The sequence below is a fragment of the Hypanus sabinus genome, chromosome 8 (genome assembly GCF_030144855.1).
Source record: "Hypanus sabinus isolate sHypSab1 chromosome 8, sHypSab1.hap1, whole genome shotgun sequence".
In the NCBI taxonomy this organism is placed as follows: Eukaryota; Metazoa; Chordata; class Chondrichthyes; order Myliobatiformes; family Dasyatidae; genus Hypanus; species Hypanus sabinus.
Window position 1 is genome coordinate 15,698,890 of NC_082713.1, and position 22,914 is coordinate 15,721,803.

A 22,914-nucleotide genomic window follows, 5' to 3' on the forward strand; every position below is an offset into this window, starting at 1 on the left:
GCTGAAGGTTTGCAGCACTTTCTGTTTTTATTTCAGATTTCCTGAATCTGCAGTGTTTTTTTGCTTTTAGCTTATTATATAATAATATTCAATTTATGGCCTATTCTGTGTGGTCTTTTAGCAAGCAATAGCTCAAAAATGATTTCTGAATGGTGTTTTCAATAGTAGCAGAATAGATATATTAATCTGTTTTAGAGCAAGGCCTTCCTTCTTCACAGAGCAGATTTAATACATGTCCTTCGGTTACATTAATGGAATTTTCACTCAGGCAAACGGCCTGACACAGTTCTGTCAAATGTCTCACCTCAGAATAGTTTACCATTCCTTGTCATGTTAATGAGACGGACTGACCCAGAGTCTGTGATTAAGTATGTAATGCAATGCAGTGCTCTTAATAGCCTGACCTGTTGATCCACTAAAGAGACACTGAAATATGCACTCTTTACTTTTGGGTGTGGATTTCATTTGTTTCCTCTCTCAAGAGACTCAATATTTGCTGTAGGATATCCTAAGACAACATAATCAGGCAAAGGAAGTGACAGAGACTGCAGGTACTGGAACCTGGGGCAACTAATAACCTCCTGGCAGAATTCAGCAGGTCGAGCAACATCTGTGGGAAAGCAACTGTTTATATTTTGGATTAAAACCTACACCAGGACCATGGAGAGGAGAGGGGAGATGGCTTGTGAAAAGAATCATAGAGTCATAGACCAATACAGCATCAATATAAGGCTGCTGATCCAAATAATCCATAATGACCACAATAAATAAGGATATGGGAAGTGGTGAGAAGTGAATCCAAAGTGACAGTATAGAAGCATAGAGGTTAGCATAATGTTTTACTGTGCTAATTGTTACAAGCCTCACACCTTAGTAATAATGGTCCAAGAGGCACAGAGAAAATCTGTAATTACTGACAAATGTCTTTATTTTCACGATGGAAGAGCACATGAATTTACACAATTTCTGTGAACATTACTAAGTTTTCCTGACCCTCTCTGAACAGCTAAAGAAAAGAAAAGGTAATACCAGAAAAAGGAGACTATGCTGACTGTGGAGACTATGGTTTCTGCTCCAATTCCCATGTGTCCCTGGGGTCCTCTACATCTGCAATGGTCGGTCCCTGGTGGTTGGAGAGCTATTGCTATTTTGCATTCAAGTCTTCTGATTTTTATTCATTTCTCACCAGTTCAAATGTTGCATTTCAGTGTTATTGGCAATGGGTCATCTGATAGACCTATAAAACCTTCTTATTGGCTCTAGCCCAAGCCAGCATGCTTTTAATGCACTTCCTCCACAAGTGACAACTGGTTATTTATGGCTCTTTGTTCCAAACCAATTACCAAACCAGTAATCAGCTCAAATCACTGAAGGCAAACACAGACCCCATCATTCACAGACCTGCATACTGTATCTAACCAAAGAACACCTCAGAAATAACTTCTTATTTGGAAATTATCTCTAGTCCAGCAGGTTTCCTGGAGCATCATTGTGCCTGTTTTAAAGCACTGATCAAGCCAAGCAACTCCAGTTCACAAAATGGAGCATGCAGAGCAGCTTCACAGAATGGCAGCCTCATGGCAAGGCAAGAACAAAGACAATTGGTTTGTCTACTTCCACTGTCCTTGAATTATTCAAATTCACTGATTTGTCAACAGTTAATTCTTTCTGGCCAATAAAATGAATGGAGTTCAATTCTCTACTGCTGTTTGTAAGGAGTTTGTACCTTCTCCCTGCAACCATATAGTTGTCCTCTGGGTGCTCCAGTTTCCGCCCACATTAATTCCAAAGACGTATGGGTTAGTTAGTTGTGGGTTTACTATGTTGGGTCAATGAACATGGCAACAATTGCAGGCTGGCCCCAGCACATCCTCGGACTGTTTTGGTCATTGACACAAACAACACATGTCACCGAATGTTTACCTCTATCAAATCTCCCTTCAATTTTCTACATTTTGAAGAATCAAGACCTAACCTATTCAATCTTTCCCTATACCTCAGGTTCTCTAGTCCCAGCATCATCCTTGTAAGTTTTCTCTGTACTCTTCCAACTTTATTTACAACATTTCCTGTAGGTAGGTGACTAAAACCGCACACAATACTTCAAATTAGGCCTCACCAATGTCTTATATAACTTCAACATAACATCCCATCTCCAGTGCTTTGATTTATGAACGTCAATGTATCAAAAGCTTTCTTTATGACATTATCTACTGCCACTTTCAATCATTAAGGACCTGTATCAGGGGTTGCTGGGTTGCAGCATGAAGGGCTGGAGAGGTGTATTCCACACATTATCTCTCACTTTTGCCATTCCCAATATCCTTTACTCCTATCAGAATTACAAACTCATTTCCCATTCCATGTTGACAGGTACAGTACAGAACAAAAGTCTTAGATACTTAAAGTATATTTTTGTATGCCGAAGACATTTTGCACAGTACTGTATATTGTCTGACACAGGTTCATGTTGATTATTAGAGGATTAACCTTTATACTTTCATCAGTAGTTACCCCTTTCCCTGACACATATAAAGCTCTGAGACAAACTCTTCATTCTGTTCAGATATATTTTGTGTCACACTCTTTATGTCACCTCTTCGACAAAAATCAATTTTTCTGTCCAGGTTTTCTCCTGGGATTGGTAAGACAAATTATGATTATAATTGATGAGACAAAATGTCTGTCTATGAGTGAAATATTTTGTATAACTTGTTCTTCGGACAATGACAAGGCCACACACACACACACACACACACACACACTCACTCACTCCTCCTTAGGACCCATCATATTGATTTAACTTGAGTATACAATTACATGACTCAGAGAAAATCAGAGATACTGTACAGATCAGGATGCATTTGTTGATAGGGAAACAAAATGAACACTTCACAACAGTACCAGCATGTATTTCTGTGCAGTATGAAATTCAGTTGAAAGCACCAAGCACTAAAATGTGTTAAAGAAAAGTGAGAGACCAGAAATGCTAGAATCTGGATCTCAGTGGATTGAGCATCATCTGTGGATGGAAAGGAATTGTGTTCAATGAGACTCTCTCTCGCTGCTCCACCACTGTGATCTCTTCCGCTCTCTGACTCTTCACACTTATTACCTGCCAGCTTCTACTTTTTCCCCTCCCTCCACCTTAAATATACTTTCTGTCACACTTTGCACCTTCGACAGAAATTGATTTTTCTGTCACACTTGTCTCCTGTAAGACAAATAATGATCATCGTTGGTGAGACGAAGTATCTTGTACAATTTGTTTTCTGGACAATGACAAGGCTACACACCCACCATTCCTTGAGCTAGGGCCCTTCATATTGACTCAAGTTGGCTTCTTTCCTCATCCTTTCCAATCCTGCTGAAGGGTCTTGGTCAAAAACATCGACTATTTTTCCTCTCCATAGGTGCTGCCTGACCTGCAGAGTTTTTCCAGAATTTTGTGTGTGTTGATCTGGATTTCCAACATCTGCAGAATCTCTTGTGTTTATGACCCACTTTGAAATTTAATATCTTAACATTAATGGAACGACTTCAAAAGGGATTGGGTTAGTAGGCACTGCAGCTGGTATGGACAACTTGGGATGAAGGTCCTCTTGCCAGAGTCTATCTTGTTCCTGATGAATCTTAGAACATTAGCCCCTGAAAAATGCAGACAGCAATGGCAGGCAACAAAGCACCAAAATAGGAGTGAGGCAGCAAACCAGCACTGGGGGAACCCAGGTATGATGCTCAGTGGTACAGCTAATAGAGCTGCTCCTTTATAGCTCCTGTTACCCCCGGCACTGTCTATAAGGAGTTTCCATGCTCTTTCTGTGACTATGTTGACTTCCCTTGGGTCACTCCACATTTGGTTGGCCAGAGTAAGATGCCGCAGTTATATCGGAGGAGATTATACGTTCAGTGGCCACTTTATAAAGTACCCTCAATACCAAAAAATTGACACTGGGTGTATATTTATAGCCTTCTGCTGCTGTAGCCCATCCATTTCAAAGTTTGACATGTTGTGCATTCAGAAATGCTCTCCTGCACATTGATCATGTGGATAGCCAGAAGTCTTTTCCCAGGGCTGAAATGGCTGCCACAAGAGGACACAGGTTTAAGGTGCTGGGGAGTAGGTACAGAGCAGATGTCAGGGGTAAGTTTTTTACACAGAGATTGGTGAGTGCGTGGAATGGGCTGCCGGCAACAGTGGTGGAGGCGGATACAATAGGGTCGTTTAAGAGACTTTTGGATAGGTACGTGGAGCTTAGAAAAATAGAGGGCTATGGGTAACCCTAGGTAATTTCTAAGGTAGGGACATGTTCAGCCTAACTTTGTGGGACAAAGGGCCTGTATTGTGCTGTAGGTTTTCTATGTTTCTATGCTTCAATGACAGACCAAATATTGTTAAATTCCCACTGAAGTACAGCTTCTGTCTTATTCATGATTGCATCAATATGTTGCCCCGAGGACGAGGTGTAGATGCCCAGAAACTTGAAGTTTATTCCAGTAACTCAAAGCATTCTTGATGATGGTATAACAGTGGTCAGGAGTGTTGGCCCCTCTGGTTCCACTGGTGAGATGTCTGCAGTAAATTATCAGCGACCTTTTCAGCCTTTCCCCAGCAAAGATCAGGAATGCATCAAAGTGTGCTGTCTCGTGGATTTTGGTCACGGTGCTCAGTGCCTCCACTGCCAGCTGTACTTTTGCCAGGGGTGGAAAATATACTTCCTCCCTTCCTTCCTCTAGTTAATTGGTCCATATTGGCAAAGAGTAAACTGATAAATCGGGCATGAACTTTCATAGTGTTTGCAGGGTGCTTGAAACTGTTAATTTAGCTTTAATCAGAAGTTTGTGAGGTTAAAGGAAATGTTCTGTAGAAGTGAAGGTAAAATAACCTTTGGCTAAAAAAATTAAAAGCATGATAAAGTGAATTAAGTTAATTAGTGATCCACCAATGTTTTCACATTGGAATAATGAAAAACAAACACCGTAGTAAGTGTTTTGTTAATTAGATTGGAGCGCATGTCAGTGTCATTTACACCCCACCATTTCATTAGCCAGCCCTAGATTACTCTGACAAAATTTTATCTTCCTTACAAGTTAATCATTTCACTAATGGTTTATTTAACAGTCACCATCATACAGTGGGTGAAGGTTGGGCATTATAATGATTTAAGATCCTTTTTAAATCAGAGTGATGCACCTGGATTCCATTAGAAAAGGTGATTAGACTGCCCAGAGCCATAACAGGAAAATTATTTCGAAATAACTCTAATTAATAATAGGAGAAAGTAATTTAAAAGTCCTGCATTTTGAGTCCATCTGGCATCAGTGATTAAGATACATTTCTTCGCCATTGGATGGTTTGAACCCAGACCAGGAATTAACGATGAGCATCACTATGGTGATCTGTTTAAAGTGATGGCACTCATTGTTCATTCTCCACTGCAAGCAGTTCTAATCTCATTCTCCATGTTTTGGAGAAGCTACTGGGCCATGGAAGTGGAAGCACGATAGAATTTTAGATATATTGATCTGGAGGCCTGTGATTAGTGGTGTGCCACATGGATCGGTGCTTGGTCCATTGTTGTTCGTCATCTTTATCAACAATCTGGATGTTATCAACAACCTAATGTGGTAAACTGGAACAGCAAATTTGTGGATAGCACCAAGATTTGGGGCATCGTAGACAGTGAGGAAGGCTATGAAAGCCTGGATCTGAACCAGCTGGAAAAATCAGCCAAAAAAATGGCTGAAGGGATTTAACGCAGACAGTGTAAGGTGTTGCACGTTGGGGGCAGAAACCAGGGTAAGACTTACACGCTGGGCAGTAGGAAATTGAGGAGTGCAGTTGAACACTGGGATCTGGCAATACGGATCCATAATTCCTTGGAAGTGGTGCCACAGACAGAGCCAGAAAAAACACTTCAGGCACATTGGTGTTCATAAATTAAAGTAATGAGTACCAGAGCTGGGATGTTATGTTGAAATCCTATAACATGTTAGAGTGGTCTCATTTGGAGTCTGCGTCCAGTTCTGGTCACCTACCTACAGGAATGATATCAATAATATCTGTGTGTTGCTATCAATAATATTGAAGGAGTGTAGAGAAGAGTTACAAAGAATTTGCTAGGAGCATCAGAGAATGACAAGAGTTTTGATATGAGGCATATAAAATCATGAGGAACATAGACAGTGTAAATGCAAGCAGGGTTTTCCACTGAGGCTGGGTGAGACCAGAACCAGAGGTCAAGGGTTATGTACAAATACTTTATTGTCACCAAATAATTGATACTAGAGCGTACAATCATCTCAGTGATATTTGTTTCTATGCTTCGCGCTCCCTGAAGTACAAATCGAAGTATATATTATAAAAATTTAAATTATAAATCATAATTAGAAAATAGAAAAGGGGAAGTAAGGCAGTGGAAGTCAGGTCCAGATATTTGGAAGGTACGGTCCAGTTCCAGGTCAGGATCTGTTCAGCAGTCTTATCACAGTTGGAAAGAAGCTGTTCCCAAATCTGGCCGTATGTATCTTCATGCTCCTGAACCTTCTCCCGGAGGGAAGTGGGACAAATAGTGTGTTGGCTGGGTGGGACTTATCCCTGATTATCCTGGCAGCACTGCTCCGACAGCGTGTGGTGTAAAGTGAGTCCAAGGATGGAAGATTGGTTTGTGTGATGTGCTGGGCTGTGTTCACGATCTTCTGCAGTTTCTTCTGGTCTTGGACAGGACAACTTCCATACCAGGTTGCGCTGCACCCTAGAAGAATGCTTTCTACGGTGCACCTATAAAAATTAGTGAGGGTTTTAGGGGACAGGCCAGATTTCTTCAGCTTTCTCAGGAAGTGAAGGCGCTGGTGGGCCTTCTTGGCAGTGGACTATGCTTGGTTAGACTAAGTCAGGTCATTTGTGATATTCACCCCAAGGAACTTAAAGCTTCTGACCTGTTCCACCTGCGCACCATCGATGTGGATGGGGTCGTGCAGTCCACTACTCCTTCTGAAGTCAACAACCAATTCCTTCATCTTGCTGACATTGAGGGATAGGTTACTGTCTTCACACCATGCCAGCAGGTTCTTAATTTCTCAGCAGATCACCCAGTATCTACGGAAAAAAGTACAGTCGACGTTTTGGGCTGAGACCCTTCGGCTGGACTTGTTTGTGTTTGGGCAGAGAGAGGGGAATCATAGTTGGGAAAAGGGGAAGGGAGATGAGAGAGGGCAGGAAACACCAGACAGACATTCTGTAATGATCAATAAACCAACTGTTTGGAATCAAGTGACCTTGCCTGGTGTCTCAGGACAGGATGTGTCTGCACCCATGCCACCCCTCCACCCCTGGTACACTTTCTCTCCCATATGTCCCACACCCCTCCCACAGCGCTCCACCCCCACCATTCCCAACATCCTTTGCTCCCGCCAGATTTATAACCTCACTCTTGACTCCACGTTGACAAATACTGTACTATCAAAAGTCTTAGCAACCCTGGCTATATATATTATACGTGTCCAAGACTTGTACACATTACTATACCTGTCCCTAAACCCTAACCTGACCCTTAAATCCCCTGTATTCTCCCAAAACATCCACACAATCCTAAAAGAAACAATTTAAAAGAAACTCATTCTGAGTGAAATCCTCAACATCTTGACACCAACTTACTGTAAACTACCAATTTAGCAGACCTATCACCAGCAGTGATTTCTATTCGTTTACTGCTGATAACATAACAAAAGCACTTCAACTCACTGAACATTACTGAACAAAATACTTCATGCCAAGACACATAAAAACATAAGATCAACACCTTATAGAAATGAAGTCTTTCAAGTAGGTTGTAGAGGAGGGAAGGAAGATATTAAGCTGTAGGGATGGAAATATAAAGATTAGAGACTGTAGCAGCCGAAGGCAAAGATACCAACTGTGAAATAATGGTGGCTCGGTAGCATAATGCTTTAAAGTGCAAACGATTTGAAAATTGGAGTTCAGTTCCTGCCAGTGTCTGTAAGTCATTTGTATGACTTACACTGTGTCTGTGTCAAAGTTTTTTGTTGATGTGCCAAAGATACGAAAACTTCTAATAAAGTAGAAGTGCTGACGTGACACTTGCATGTTGGTCCCAGGACAGATCCTCGGATGTGTTAATCCCAAAGGTACCATCTATTTTGTTATGATTGTCAGTTATTGGAGTGGAGTCATAGCATCAATCAGCATGGAAACAGGCACTTGGGCCCAAATGATCCATGCTAGCCAAGATTCCCATTCAGCTGGTCTCCTTTTTTAAGTGTCTAGTCCATAACCTTCAGAACCTTTCCTCTTGCTGTACCTGCCCTACTAGCTTTTAAAAGTTTTTGTTGCTCCAAACAGTGGCTGATAATTATCAGATTAGAAATATGACATAATCAAAAATCAAAATGTAAACTCCTTATCAAATAACGTTCACCTCACCAGCTGCAGTGTTTCACACTTCTACGAAGCCTTCAGTATCTTAGTGTGGCATGGTTGAATACAGACCGGAAAACAACATTTGAGTTTGTCATGCGTGCAAATTCACTATTGTGAGGATTAGTGTAGTAGGGGTTGACATAGTGATCCACGTGACATCATCATAATATCATAAATTGCCCGGTGTTGGTTTAAAGACTTAGCATAAGAAGATAGACTGCACTATAATGTGGACCTGATTTCCCAAGGCTCTCCAAAACAATGCTGTAACTGTTGGGCATTGCCTTTGACCATACATATCAGGGTGAAGGACAGGTCTAAATTATGCAGAGATTATGCATCCACTGAGTTGCATTGGAGAAGGGAAACAACATTAATTTATTTTGATATAAATAGGCCAGTGGTGTGTCCTTGTCCAACCACATAGCCATCATGACCATAAGAGTGAAACAGAGCCTCGACTTCCTCAGGAAGATAAAGAAATTTGGCATTGAAACTTACCAGTTTTTATCGATGCACCATACAAAGAATCCTATCCGGATGCATCACAACTTGGTCAGGTAACTGCTCTGCCCAGAACTGCAGAGAGTTCTGGGCACAGCTCAGCACACCACAAAAGCCAGCCTCCTCTCCATGGACCTTGTCTACATTTTTTGACACCTCAGTAAATCAGCCAACATAATTAAAGATCCCACCCACCCAGGACATTCTCTCTTCTCCCCTCTCCTTCTGGGCAGAAGATAAAAAAGCCTGAAAGCGTGTATCACCAAGCTCAAGGACAGATTTTAACCTGCTGACTAAATCTACTGACTATAAGCTATTGAATTCAAAGTAGAAAGTATTGAATCTTATATGGATGTTTGATTTTCCAATCGTCCTCGTCATGGCCTTGCACCTTAGTGTCTACTTCCACTGCACTTTCTCTATATCGGAAACACTTTATTCTGTACTGTTACTTCAATGTACTAATGCGATGAAATGATCCATATGGTTGGCGTGCATAGCAAAGATTTTCAATGTGACAAAAATAAACTAAGTTACCACATTTTTGCATATGTCCAACAGTCTATTTTTCCCTGTTTTAAGCCAGATAGTAACTGCAGGTCAGGCAGCATCTGCAGAGAGAAATGAACAGTCGAAGTTTCAGGCTGAGACCCTTCGTCAAGAAGAGAGTTCATTCCTCTCCATCAATGCTGCCTGACCTGCTGAGTTTCTCCAGCATTCTGTGTGTGTTACTCTGGATTTCCAGCATCTGCAGAATCTCTTGTGTTTGCAGTGAGTTTAGGAGTTGTCACATCGTGATTCAGTTGTAAGAGACACTGGCAAACCCAGGCTGGGAATATTGTGTACAGTTTTGGTCAGCTTCTATAGGAAATATATTATTCAACTGGAAAGAGTGCAATGATTACAAGAATGTTGCTGGGACCCAACAGGCTGAATTCTAACAAGAGGTCTGGCAAGCCAGCACTTTATTCTTTCATTATAGGAGACTGTAGGGCGACCTTATAGAGGTGAATAAAACCGTGTGGGGCATAGATAGGGTGAATGTAGACAGTCTTTATTCCCCAGGAAAAGGAAATCAAAAATCGAAGAGCTTAGATTTAAGGCAAAGGTGAACAATTTAAAAGTGACTTGAGGGAGGGCAATTTCTTCATGCAGAGAATGTAGCTGCCAGAGGAATTGGTTGAGGCAGTTACATTTAAAGGATATTTAGCCAAGTATATAGATTGGAAAGGTTTAGAAAGATATGGGTCAAATGCCGGCAAACATGGTTAGCATTAACTTAGACTAGCTGAAATGGGCATCTTGATTGGATATAGAACTGTACAGCACAGTACAGGCCCTTAATGCTGTGCTGACCTTTAACCCTACTCTATAATAAATCTACTTTTCCCTCCCACATAACCCTTTATCTAACCACTGCCTGTAAGGAATTTATACATTTCCCGTTGACTACATGGGTTTTCTCAGGGTGCTGCAGTTTCCTCCAACAGTCCAAAGATGTACCGGTTGGTAGGTTAATTGTTCATTGTAAATTGTCCCAGGATTAGCTAAGATTAAATTGGGAGATTGCAGGGTAGCACGGCTCAGAGGGCAGAGGGTCTATTCTGCACTGTATCTCAGTAAATAAAATAAATTTAAAAATAAATATTATTTCATCCATGTGTCTACCTTGATGTGTCTCTTGATGTATTTGTCTCTACCAACACCCCTAGCAGTGCATTCCCAGAACCCACCACTCTGTGCAGAAAAAAACTACCTCTGATATTCCCGCTATACTTTGCTCCAATCACTTTAAAATTATTCTCCACTTAGGCATGGATGAGTTTGGCTACGGGTCTATTTCTGTGCTGTGTGATTATGACACTGCTGTTGGGAGACGTAGTTCCAGGACTGAAAAGAAGCATGAGTGTTACCCCGGCTGGTGTGCAACCTAGAGGGGAAGCTGAGGGCATTGGCATCTCTGTTCACTATCTATCTTTTCGGTGCTGGAGGTCACACTTCAATGAGGAGCCTTCAGAACAGCTTAGGCAGCACATCTTGGAAATGGTAGCACATTGGTAATGATAGTGACCAGAATAGGACTTTTACGTACTCAGAATAGGAGAGTTCTTCCAACGTCCTGTAATTTCTGCCCCCGCCCACTTCTCTCCTTTTCTATTCTCCATTCTGGCCCCTGTCTTTTCTCCTCACCTGCCTATCACCTCCCTCTGGTGCTCATCCTCCTTCCATTTCTATCATGATCCATTCTCTCTCCTATCAGATTCTTTCTCATTCATCCCTTTACCTTTTTGATCTATCACATCCTAGCTTCTCAATTCATCACTCCTAGTCCCATCCACCTTCCTCCTCACCTGGCTTCTCCTATCGCTTGTCAGCTTGAACCCCTTCCCCTTCCCCCATATTCTCAGTCTGGTTTATTCCCCCTTCCCTTCCAGACCTATTAATGGGTCTTGGCCCAAAGCATCGACCATTTATTCCCCTCTGTAGATACTGCGTGACTTGCTGAGTTCCTCCAGCATTTTGTATGTGTGTTGTTAGCTTGCTCTCTCCTACTCCTCACCCCCCAGAATATTCAGTGAGTATTCAATGCAAGGTTTGTTGTCATCTGTAATTTCTCCTTTGTGTGTTGCTAGGCAATCCAGCCACCCTCGTCTGCCGGGCATTCTTTGGGTACAGCTCAGTTAACCCCATCATTTACTGGATGAAAGGTGATAAGTACATGGAGGAACTGGAGGACAATCAGATTAAGGAGAGTGAAATCAGGTATGGCTTATTTTACATGGATTGTTATTGAAAATGAAACAATATAATCTGTTTTATCCATACCTCATATTCCATCTGAGTAGCACCCAAACCCATCAGCATGAATATCGAGTTCTCTAACTTCCGGTAACTTCTCTAGCCCTCACTTTCTCTCTGCCATGCCCAGTTTTGGCTCTCCTCTCTTTTTCTCATCTGCCTATAAGCTCTCTCTGGTGTCTTTCTACCTTTTCCCCATGATCCACTCTCCTTTCGTATCATGTTCCTTCTTCTTAGCCCTTTACATCCCCCTTTTTCACTTCAATACTTGCCCCACTCACCTACCTTCCACTTCACCTGGTCTCACCTCTCACCTTCTAGATAGTACTCCGTCCCCACCCCCACCTTCTTATTCTAGCTTCTTCCCTTTCCCTTCCAATCCTAATGAAGGGTCTCAACTCCTTATTCCTTTTCTTAGTTGGTGCCTATCCTGCTGAGTTGCTCCAGCATTTTGTGTGTGTTCCTCTGGATTTCCAGCATCTCCAGAATCCTTTGCATTTGTATAATGTGTTTTCTTTTAGTACCAGCTGAGATTTCAATCGTTTAATGATAATGAAATGGGATTCCCTGTGAAGTGATTTTACAATGTAAGATTTTCTTTAAATTGGTCCAAAATGATTAAATAGAACATATCAATCCTTGTCTTCAATGGTTATTGTTAAGGGATTACACAGTACCTATTTGTGATAGATCTGTCATAAGTAGAATTGTTGATTATAAATCACATTTCTCTCCCCCCCCCCCACCAGGTTCAGAAAAAATATTTACTTCGTGCTCCTTCATATTAACCTTGTTTATTTATTTAAGTGCCTTTAATAATCCTATTCCAGTTGACAAGCCTGAAATAATTCAATTTCTAATTTTCTTGTAAGATTCTCAACCACTAAAGACAAGTATGCAGGACAACATATGGGCATGCTATGTTGGCACTAGAGCACGGTGACACTTGGGGGTTGCACCCAGCACAATCCTTGGACTGTGTTGTTCATTGACACAAATGACACATTTCACTACGGTTTGATGTTTTGATGCATGATAAGTAAAGCTAATCTCTGAAGATCTTTAAGATGTTGGAATCTTTACAGATCTTTATCTTTAAGATGTTGGACAGGGCAGTTTGGTTTTGGGCAAACATTGCTATGTTTCTTTTCCATGGTATCTCCAAGAAAGAGGACTAGATTAGCACTGAATATGCTGCCTAACCTGCTGAGTTCCTCCAGCACTTTGTGTACGTTGCTTAAGATTTCTGGCATCTGCAGAATCTCTTGTGCTTACGTGTTCAAATTTATAGCTAACAACCCCCCCCCCCCCCACCCCACTGTGGAAACCAAACACCAATTAAGAAAGGCTACACATTTGAAAATGAAAATACTGAGGATATAGTCAGGGTAATGAAAATGTAAGTGTGTGTGTGTGTGTGTGTGTGTGTGTATATATATCAGGGCTTTAATTAGAGGGAAGACTCTGGTGTGTTGGATGGAAGGAGGAAGAGTTAAAAGACGATACTGACGTTTGGGACTTGCCAGCGTGATGCTGCTTCATGCCCTACAACACGCACCCTCAGGACAACGTGGTCTAGTAACGCACTCAGTGGTCAAAAGGAGCACTGGAATTTGGTCTGCATCTAATGTGGGAATATTAAGTGTGTCAGTTCAGAAATACCAAACAGTGAGCTGTTGAATTTCAGGAGTAACATAAAATGACAACTATTGCATTTCATATTTCATATTTGCAGCTTTGAAATTGACTAGGGCACAGGATTAAATTGTGAACAACACAAACAAAATACTGGAGGAATTCAGCAGGTCTGGCAGTGTCTATGGAGGGAAATGAACATATCCTGATGAAGTACTGTATCTCACTCTGAAATGTTGAGTGTTCAATTCCCTCCAGAGGTGCTGCCTGACTTGCTGAGATCCTGAAGTGCGTGTGTGTATGTTACTTAAGATTTTCAGCAGCTGCAGAATCTCTGTCTTCATGATCGAACTTAAGGACCCGCTGGTGGAAGCCAAACACCAATTAAGAAAGTGTACACATTTGGGGTAATGAAGATATGTATACATAGCTGTTGCTAGTTTTAGGCTAAGCTATATTGAAATAAGATAAGGCAGAAGAAATGTTGTAAACACAAAGTGTACTGCAGATGCTATGGTCAAATCAAGACGTACAAAAAAGCTGGATGAACTCAGCAAGTCGGGCAGCATCCGTTGAAAGGTGCAGTCAACGTTTCGGGTCAAGACCCTTCGTCAGGATTAAAGTAGGAGGGGGCAGGGGCCCTATAATGAAAGTGGGGGAAGGTGATAAGGCCAAACTTCAGTTGGAGAACTCTCCTTCACATTCCCATTCGGATATGTCCATACATGGCCTCCTCTACTGCCATGATGAGGCCTAACTTCGGTTGGAGGAACAACATCTCGTATACCATCTGGGTAGTCTCCAGCCCCTTGGTATGACCATCGAATTCTCCAACTTCTGGTAATTCCCCCCCTCTCCCTTTCCCCATCCCACCTTCACTCTGTCTCCTCTTCTAGCTGCCTATCACCTCTCATGACTCTGGCTTCTTCTACTACCCACAGTGCTTTCCCTAGATTCCTTCCTCACCTCTCCTGCCTATCCCCTCCCCCACCCCTTGATCTTTCCTCTGGTTGGTTTTCCACCCTCTCCCCTGCCTTCTTTATAGGGCCCCTGCCCCCTCCTTCTTTAGTCCTGACGAAGGGTCTTGACCCAAAACGTTGACTGCTCCTTTCAACGGATGCTGCCCAACCTGCTGATTTCATCCAGCTTTTTTGTACATCTAGAAGAAACGTTGTGTTGTGACTGATCTCTGTTGTACCGGAGATATGAGATTTATTTGCCACTAGTTCAGAAAGAGGCAAACACTCCACTTCATCAGTAGTTCATCCTTCAGTGTGTATATCAACGCAATGTAAGTGGCTCAGACTGGACGACAAAGTTTGCTATTACAAATCCTATTACTGTCATTTCAATATTGAATTTATAGTGTCACTTGGCAGACAAGTAATATCTGGCAGTAAAGACTGAATCTTAAGCTGAATGAAGTCAAACCTTGGGATTGACGGCCTTTCAGAGGACAGTCAAGAGTTAAACGCATTGCTGTGGATTGCAACAGACAGGGAGGGCAAGTTTTCTTCCCAAAAGGACATTTAGAAAAATCTATTAATTTAACAACTTGCATTACTGAAACCAGCTTAACTCCAGATTCATTTTACTGCCCAGATGCTGTGGTGGGAATTTGATCTCATGTCTACAAATTAATATTCAAGACTGGATTACTTGTCCAATAACACAACTCTTACACTTCTAAATCCGTGCATGGCCTGCAGCAAATTCTAGAAAGTTTACCCTGTGCTGCATGGATATCTATTAACAGTATATCTGATTCAAAAACAAAGGAACTACCCTGCTCTCAGCTCATGGATTTTAAACAAGAGCGCTCGAAATACAAGCAACACACACAAAATGCTGGAGGAACTCAGCAGGCCAAGAAGTTATTTAGTGCAAGAGATACGGGGCTGGAGAAGGGGGAATCTGATAGGAGAGGACAGAAAGCCATGGAAGAAAGAAAGGGGGGAGGAACACTGGAGGGAAGAGATGGGCATGTAAGGAGATAAGGTGAGGGGGGAAAGGGAATGGGGGATGGTGAAGGTGGGGCATTTCTGAAAATTTGAAAAGTCGATGTTCACGCCATCAGATTGAAGTCTACCCAGACGAAATATAAGGTGTTGCTCCTCCAACCTAAGTATGGCCTCATCGCAACAGTAGAGGAAGCCATGGACTGACATGTCAGAATAGGAATGGGAGGTAGAATTAAAATGGGTGCCCACTGGGAGGTCCCCTTTCTAGTGGAAAGAGCGAAGGTGCTCAGCTTGTCTCACTGACTTTGTTTCCATTGCAGATCTGTCAGATGTATGTTTGTCACACCAGTGTTGTATGATATCACATTAATCAAGAATATTGTATTATTTCATTACAATTTCAAGCACTGCCAGTGAGAATGGATCAGTGGTCTCTGTATGAAAATTCTAAAATCTATAAGAAACCAGAAAACAACTACCCTCCTCCCCACAACTGCTAGAAAACCTCATAGAATCAGGTTAATTAACAACTTCAAGGAATTAGGTAGTTACTGTACTTGAAAGGAAAGCCAGTGTTGTGCTATGACGGAGGAAAGGGACATTTCTAATCCAATGGATTCCAGTTAATTGGGACATATCAGAACCAATTCATTTTGGCTCCAATTAGCCATAGTTTCATGGAAATAGTTAAAAACATATAAAAAAGACAAACAACCATTTAACTGAGTAACAAATAATGTATTCACATGAAATACAGAACAATTTAGAACACTAACAATACTACTATAGTACTATAAAACCATAATTCTTAATATTTCTCAATGGAGGAATTATGTGCTATTTTTCTGCTGTATATTATTTTGATTGACTGTAAATGAACAAAATCAGTGCACACACCTTGTGCAGATAATGGATTTCCTTCATACAATGCTTTAGATCTTCAAATCTTCCAAATCTTCATTTTCATTGTAATATTTGAGCTGATTGTTGATACTTTCAAATTTTTTGTAGTTCCTAACTTGTTGAAGCAGTGAAATCATTTCAATTTCAGACCTAGCCATTTCTGGCATTTCCAAGCCTGAATGCTTGAAACTGCAGTGAACAAAACAGTTCCGAATTGCCTTACTGCTTATTTCTCAGCAACTATCAGTGACAAAAATCACTGATTTTTAACACAATCGTGCAACTAACACCACTTAATATATGTGCTTTATGCACAATATAATGTTTAACAGCCACACATTCGCACACAAGTTACTTAGAAACTGTTTGGCAACATAGTGTCCCAAATAAACAAATAAACAAAGTAAATCCCAGTTATTTTCTCAATCATTTTTGTTCTTTAAGTGTTGTCCCAATTAAGTAGTTGTTTTGATTAACCAATGGCCCAATTAATGGAAATCAACTGTATTTGAGCAATTTTAGAAAAAGTCAACACACACACACACACACACATATATATATATATTCAGTACATGGAAACACATGCAAATACACACGAACAGGTAAGCACACACAATCAAGGCACACGCACACACACATACATATGCACACAGACATAGTAATGAAATAGACACCTTTGTGTCATGATATTGCATTCTAATGGAGTATTAAGAACAGATTTCAGACAATTTGATTTTATTTTTGAGTTAATCTGACATCCTACTATGCCTGTGCTAAGCTGCCAGTATCCCCACAGATTGATCTGTGTGTTTCATCTCAGTCTTAAATCTGTGGAATGTATCGCTTGACTGTTGCAACATTGGAAAAAACAACTTGGGTGCTGTGTCCACTTGTCAGGAAGCAAGCTTGACTTTCCATCCCTTCATGGACAAACTTTCCAATGGCCGTTCACACAAAATGCTGCAGGAATTCAGCAGGCCAGGCAGCATCCATAGAGAGAAGTAACCAGTGAACATTTCGGGCCAAGGCTATTCACGAGAACAAGAGAGGAAGGGGGAAGAAGCAATGGTTGTTTTCTCTATCCACCTTAATTATCCTGCATTTTCAGCTCTCTAAATAGCTCAGGTGCAGGGCAATTTATCCCCATGACTCTAATTTGTTACTCTCATTATATCATTACACTGGCTACAATGCAATTATTTACGTTTATTTTTCTGTTGTGCCTCTATAGTCCTGCTCTTTGAGTGTAATGAGGCAGAGACCTGTTAGCTAATTGGATTAAAACACTCCCTGCAGTGAAAATCAGAATCAGGTCTTCTCACCGATCTCCCTCCTGGCATTTATCCTTGTAAGCGGAACAAGTGCTACACCTGCCCTTACACTTCCTTCCTCACCACCATTCAGGGCCCCAGACAGTCCTTCCAGGTGAGGCGACACTTCACCTGTGAGTCGGCTGGTGTGGTATACTGCATCTGAAGCTCCCGGTGTGGCCTTTTATATATTGGTGAGACCCGACGCAGACTGGGAGACCGTTTCACTGAACACCTATGCTCGGTCCGCCAGAGAAAGCAGGATCTCCCAGTGGCCACACATTTTATTTCCATGTCCCATTCCCATTCTGATATGTCTATCCATGGCCTCCTCTACTGACAAGATGAATCCACACTCTGGTTGGAGGAACACCTGATGGCATGAACATTGACTTCTCTAACTTCTGTTAATGCCCCTCCTCCCCTTCTTACCCCATCCCTGATATATTTAGTTTTTTTTTTCTCTTTGCCCATCACTCTGCCTGTTCTCCATCTCCCTCTGGTGCTCCCCCTCCCCCTTTCTTTCTCCCGAGGCCTCCCGTCCCATGATCCTTTCCCTTCTCCAGCTCTGTATCACTTTCGCCAATCATCTTCCCAGCACTTAGCTTCATCCCATCCCCTCCAGTCTTCTCCTATCATTTCGCATTTCCCCCTCCCCCCCACTACTTTCAAATCTCTTTCTATCTTTCTTTTCAGTTAGTCCTGACGAAGGTTCTCAGCCCGAAACGTCGACGGTGATTCTCCCTATAGATGCTGCTTGGCCTGCTGTGTTCCACCAGCATTTTGTGTGTGTTGTTGTTTGAATTTCCAGCATCTGCAGATTTCCTCGTGTTTGCTCAGGTTTATTATTCCTGACTTACACTGTGAAATTTATTGTTCTGCAGCAACATTACAGTGCAATATTTTTTTTTTAAATCTGTAAGTTATAAAATATATAAACAAGTAGAGTAAAAAGCAACCAAAATAGTGAGGTGGTGTTCATGTGTTCATGGACCTTTCAGAAATCTGATGACAGAGAGGAAGAAGCTGTTCCTGAAATATTGAGTGCTTGTCTTCAGGCCCACATCCCAAGACATGCCCTCTTGTCATTAGTACTGTCAGAGAGAATGTACAAGAGCCTGTAGACACACCACAGATTCACTATATCTCTGTTCTAAAGAGATTCTGTAAATGCTGGAAATCTTGAGCAACACACACAAAATGCTGGAGGAACTCAGGGGGTCAGACTGGATCACCAGAGGGGTGTAATCAGTTGATAATTTGGCTGAGACCAAAGGCCAACAGTTTATCCCCTTTCGCAAAAGTTCTCTGACCTGCTGAGTTCCTCCAGCATTTTGTGTGCATTGCTCAGGTTTCCAGCATCTGCAGAATCATTGGTGTCATTAAAATGATAACTTGGTGCACTAACAAGTGTTGAAGATATCCTGCTTTTGTGGATTACATCAGCACCTTGTGGCCTCCTCATGCTGAGAACCTGAAAAAGACATCAAAAGCAGAGTCAAGTAGCAGATGCTTATCTCTTTGTTCACAATGGTTCCAGTGTACAAATACGTAAACGTTTATTTGACTGCATTGCACCATTCTCAAATCAAAATAGTATTCATTAAAATTTCATGTCTATAAAATAAACATGGCCCTACTGAGTGATGGGAATAAACTGAACTGATACTCTACCTTATTCAGGAAAATATCTGACATGCTGTTCCTAACTCCTAAATCTTCTGTGCTGGTAGGCTATCACTCAGGCTAAAGTGTGCACAGTGTGTGTGGAGTTAATTATTGTACATCTCCCATTGATTAGTGTGGAAATTTGTTTGTTTTCCAATTGCACCCATTTGATCACAGTGGAGATTCTGACTTCATGCAAACTGAGATCAATCAGTCTGCTCAGCAGTCATCTCTTCAGCTATTGACGGCTTCTCTACAAAAGAGGACATATCTCCAAGCTGAGGCCTTATAAGGCATTGATCAGACTACATTTGGAGCATTGTGAGCAGGTTTGTGCCCCCTTATCTAAGAAAGGATGTGCTGGCACTGGTGAGGGTCCAGAGGAGGTTCACATGAATGATCTTGGGAATGAAAGGGTTAACATATGAGGAGCGTTTGATGGCTGTGGGGCTGTATTTGCTAGGAGTTTAGAAGAATGGGGGGGAATCTCATTGAACCTATCAAACATTGAAAGGACTAGATAGAGTGGATATAGAGAGGATACTTCTTATATTGGGGAAGTCTAGGACCAGAGGGCATAGCTTCAGAACAGGGGATGCCCCTTTAGAAGAGAGATAAGGAGGAATTTCATTAGGCAGAGATGGTGGCGAATCAGTGGAATTCATTTCCACAAAGAGCTGTGGAGGCTAAATCATTGAGTGCATTTAAAGGGGAGGTTGATAGATTCTTCGCTGCAGAAATGTGACTCCAGGAAAACATACCATGCACCATCAATCTGCAAGCCATGGCATTCAGTGACATCAGCTATATTATTTGTGTGGCTTGTACTGTGTATGATTGTTGGTATTGGGTCTTGTATCTTGGTCCCAGAGGAATATTGTTTCATTCATGTATATGGTTGAATGACAATTAAACTTGAACTTGAATAGTAAGAGCATAAAACGTTACAGGGAGAAGGCAGGAGAATAGGGTTGAGAGGGAAAATAAATCAGCTACGATGGAATGGCAGAGTAGACTCAATGAGCTGAGTAGCTTAATTCTGCTTCTTAAGGTCTTATGGTCTAAGTAGAGTGATTCTAAAAATAATCTCCTTCAGCATAAGACATGTAAGTCAGGAAGTAAAGAAAAACTCAAAGAAATCCTAGACTTACCGGAATGTTCTGAGCATAAATGCTGTTTGGAAACCATCCCTCAATAAAGCTGGAGTCACAAGTGACTGCAGATGCTGGACTGAATCAAATCAGGTTCATCATCACTGAAATACTGTATGTAGTGAAATCTGATGTTTTGCAGCAACAGTACAGTGCAATACATTAAAAAATACTATAAATTACAATAAGAAATATATATAAAATTTAATTAAATATGTAGTGCAAAATGAAAGCAAAAAGGGGAGTAGTGTTCGAAAAATAGTGAGGTAGTGTTCATTGGTTCACTGTTTGTTCAGAAATCTGATGGTGGAGAGAAAGAAGCTGATCCTACAGCATTGAGTGTATGTGTTTAGGCTTCTATACCTCCTCCCTGACAGTAGTTAAGGAGGAGAGGGCATGTCTTGGGTGATGGGGGAGTTCCTTAATGATGGATGCCACCATTTTGTCTTCTGAAGATGTCCTTGATGATGTGGAGGCTGGGGCCCATTATGGAGCTGGCTGAGTAACAAAACTCTTCAGCTTTTTCTGATCCTTTGCAGTGGCTCCTGCACAGCAGATTGTAGACAGCTAAAAACTTGATAGAGGAACTCAGCAGGTAGAACACCATCCCTGGGGGGGAATGAATTGTCAACAGTGTGCGTACAATCTATTTTGTTAGGATCTTACACTTTATTGTCCCCTTCACTTCACTTCCTCTGCAACTGTTACACCATATCCTGAACTCTGCTAATGTTTTAACCTGTAATGCCTCAATGCACTGCTGTAAATAATTGATCTGCATGAACAGTACGCAAGACAAGCTTTTCACTGTATCTCAATACATGTGACAATAATAAACCAATTCCAGTTCCAGTTCCAATTCCTTCAAGTGTCTATCCAATTTTGAAATCGCCAGTCACTCCCTTTCCACCATCTCTGTAGGCTGAATCATTAGCCCTAACTGAAAAAAAATATATTGTGGTGAGCATTTGGTCCATAATGACAGACAAGGAAGCTTGTTTAACCCAGCAACTGTTTTTATTGTGATAAACACAAAAGCAGACCGGGTGCTATGACCTGGGGAGATAACTGCTCCATCTCAAACAAACAGAGCGGTGGGGTGATTATCACACAGCCTGGTTACAGTCAGGGTGATCTACAAACACACAAGTTCACTGCGCACCTGCTGGTGGTCCATAGGAGGGATGGGGGAGGGGGGGGATCAGTACCACCATCATTGCTTGCCCCTGGCTCTGCTCCTCAAGGCAGTGACACTTGGTCGTTCTAGCCACCACGTCAACTGCCCCTCGGGACTGTGGAAGCTCAACAACCAGGTCAGCGATGCGTGGGCCCTGCGAAGCAGGATCCATCGGCTGAAGAGGGAGGGGTGGAAGTGGCGGAAGGCCTGGACCACAGCTAAGGGTTGACCACAGTTGCATTCAGTGTGGCTCAGGGTGTGGCTGAAGTGCACCACAACATGTTCTCCTTGGACAGCGCTACACCCGAACGTCGGTTGCTGGCATCTGTGTCAACAATGAGGGGTGTGCTGGACCAGGGTACACCAGCACCGGGGCCTGGGTTAGCGCAGCTCAGAGCTGGTCGAAAGCGGCAGCGTGGGTGTAAGTCCAGGAAAAAGGCTCCCCTTCTCGGTGAGCTGGTGCAGGGAAATGGCGACGGTGACCGAGACCTTAACAAACCAGCGGTAGTATGATGCTAGCCCCAGGAAACTGTGAAGCTCAGAGACATCGCGAGGGGTGGGCCATTCCTGGGCTGCTGACACCTTCTTAGGGTCTGTCACCGCTCTATCCGCACTCACCAATGCCCCAGGAACCTCGTCTGGACACGCAGCAGGCAGCATTTTGCGGGGTCGAGCAGGAAGATGCCAGTGAAGACCTCTTCCACATTCCACAAGCCGTTATCAAAAATGACAGCGTGCATCAGGAGAATGTCCAAATAGATGACACGGCAACTCCACGGGATGTGTGCCAGCACCCTCTCCATCAGTCTCTGGAATATGGTTGGGGCGTTGCACAGGCCAAACACCATTACTCAGAATGCCACCGCCCTTGACCAGAGGTGAAGGCAGTCCTGGGCCAGGCCACTTGGGCCAGTTCAACCTGCCAGTAGCCACTGCAGAGATTGAGAGAGCCAAATCAGTCGAACCCACGATGCAGTCCAGGGCATCATCAATTCAGGGCAGCAGGTAGGAGTCTTTCTGGGTCTTGGCATTGAGATGGTGTAGTCCACAAAGAACAGCCACAATCCTTCTTTCTTCCTGACCAACACTGCTGGGGCTTCCCACGGGCTATTGAAGGGCTCAATGATGCCAGCTCCTGCCATCTCTTTGGCGCGCTGCTCCGCTGCCTGGCATTTGGCGAGGTCCAGGTGATGGGGCAGCAGACAGGCAGGGTGGGCGTCCCCAGTGTTAATGTGGTGTTGGAAAAGCCTCATGCATCTGCAGTCCTCATCTCTGGTTGTGAAGGCGTCAAAGAGCTGGTCTAGGAGGTCCTCCAGCCACCGCCGCAGGTCCTGATCCAAGGTCTCGGTGCTTTGCAGCCACACCC

General features: G+C 42.5%; 1 protein-coding gene across 1 annotated transcript in view; it reads left to right on the forward strand.

The window, feature by feature from the left end:
• Nucleotides 1-22,914, forward strand: part of il1rapl2 (interleukin 1 receptor accessory protein-like 2) — a 658,932-nt gene that overhangs the window by 565,419 nt on the left and 70,599 nt on the right. Inside the window, exon 6 of the mRNA XM_059976475.1 lies at nucleotides 11,578-11,707. Coding sequence (XP_059832458.1) covers nucleotides 11,578-11,707 — 130 coding nt within the window. The remainder of the gene's footprint in view (nucleotides 1-11,577; nucleotides 11,708-22,914) is intronic.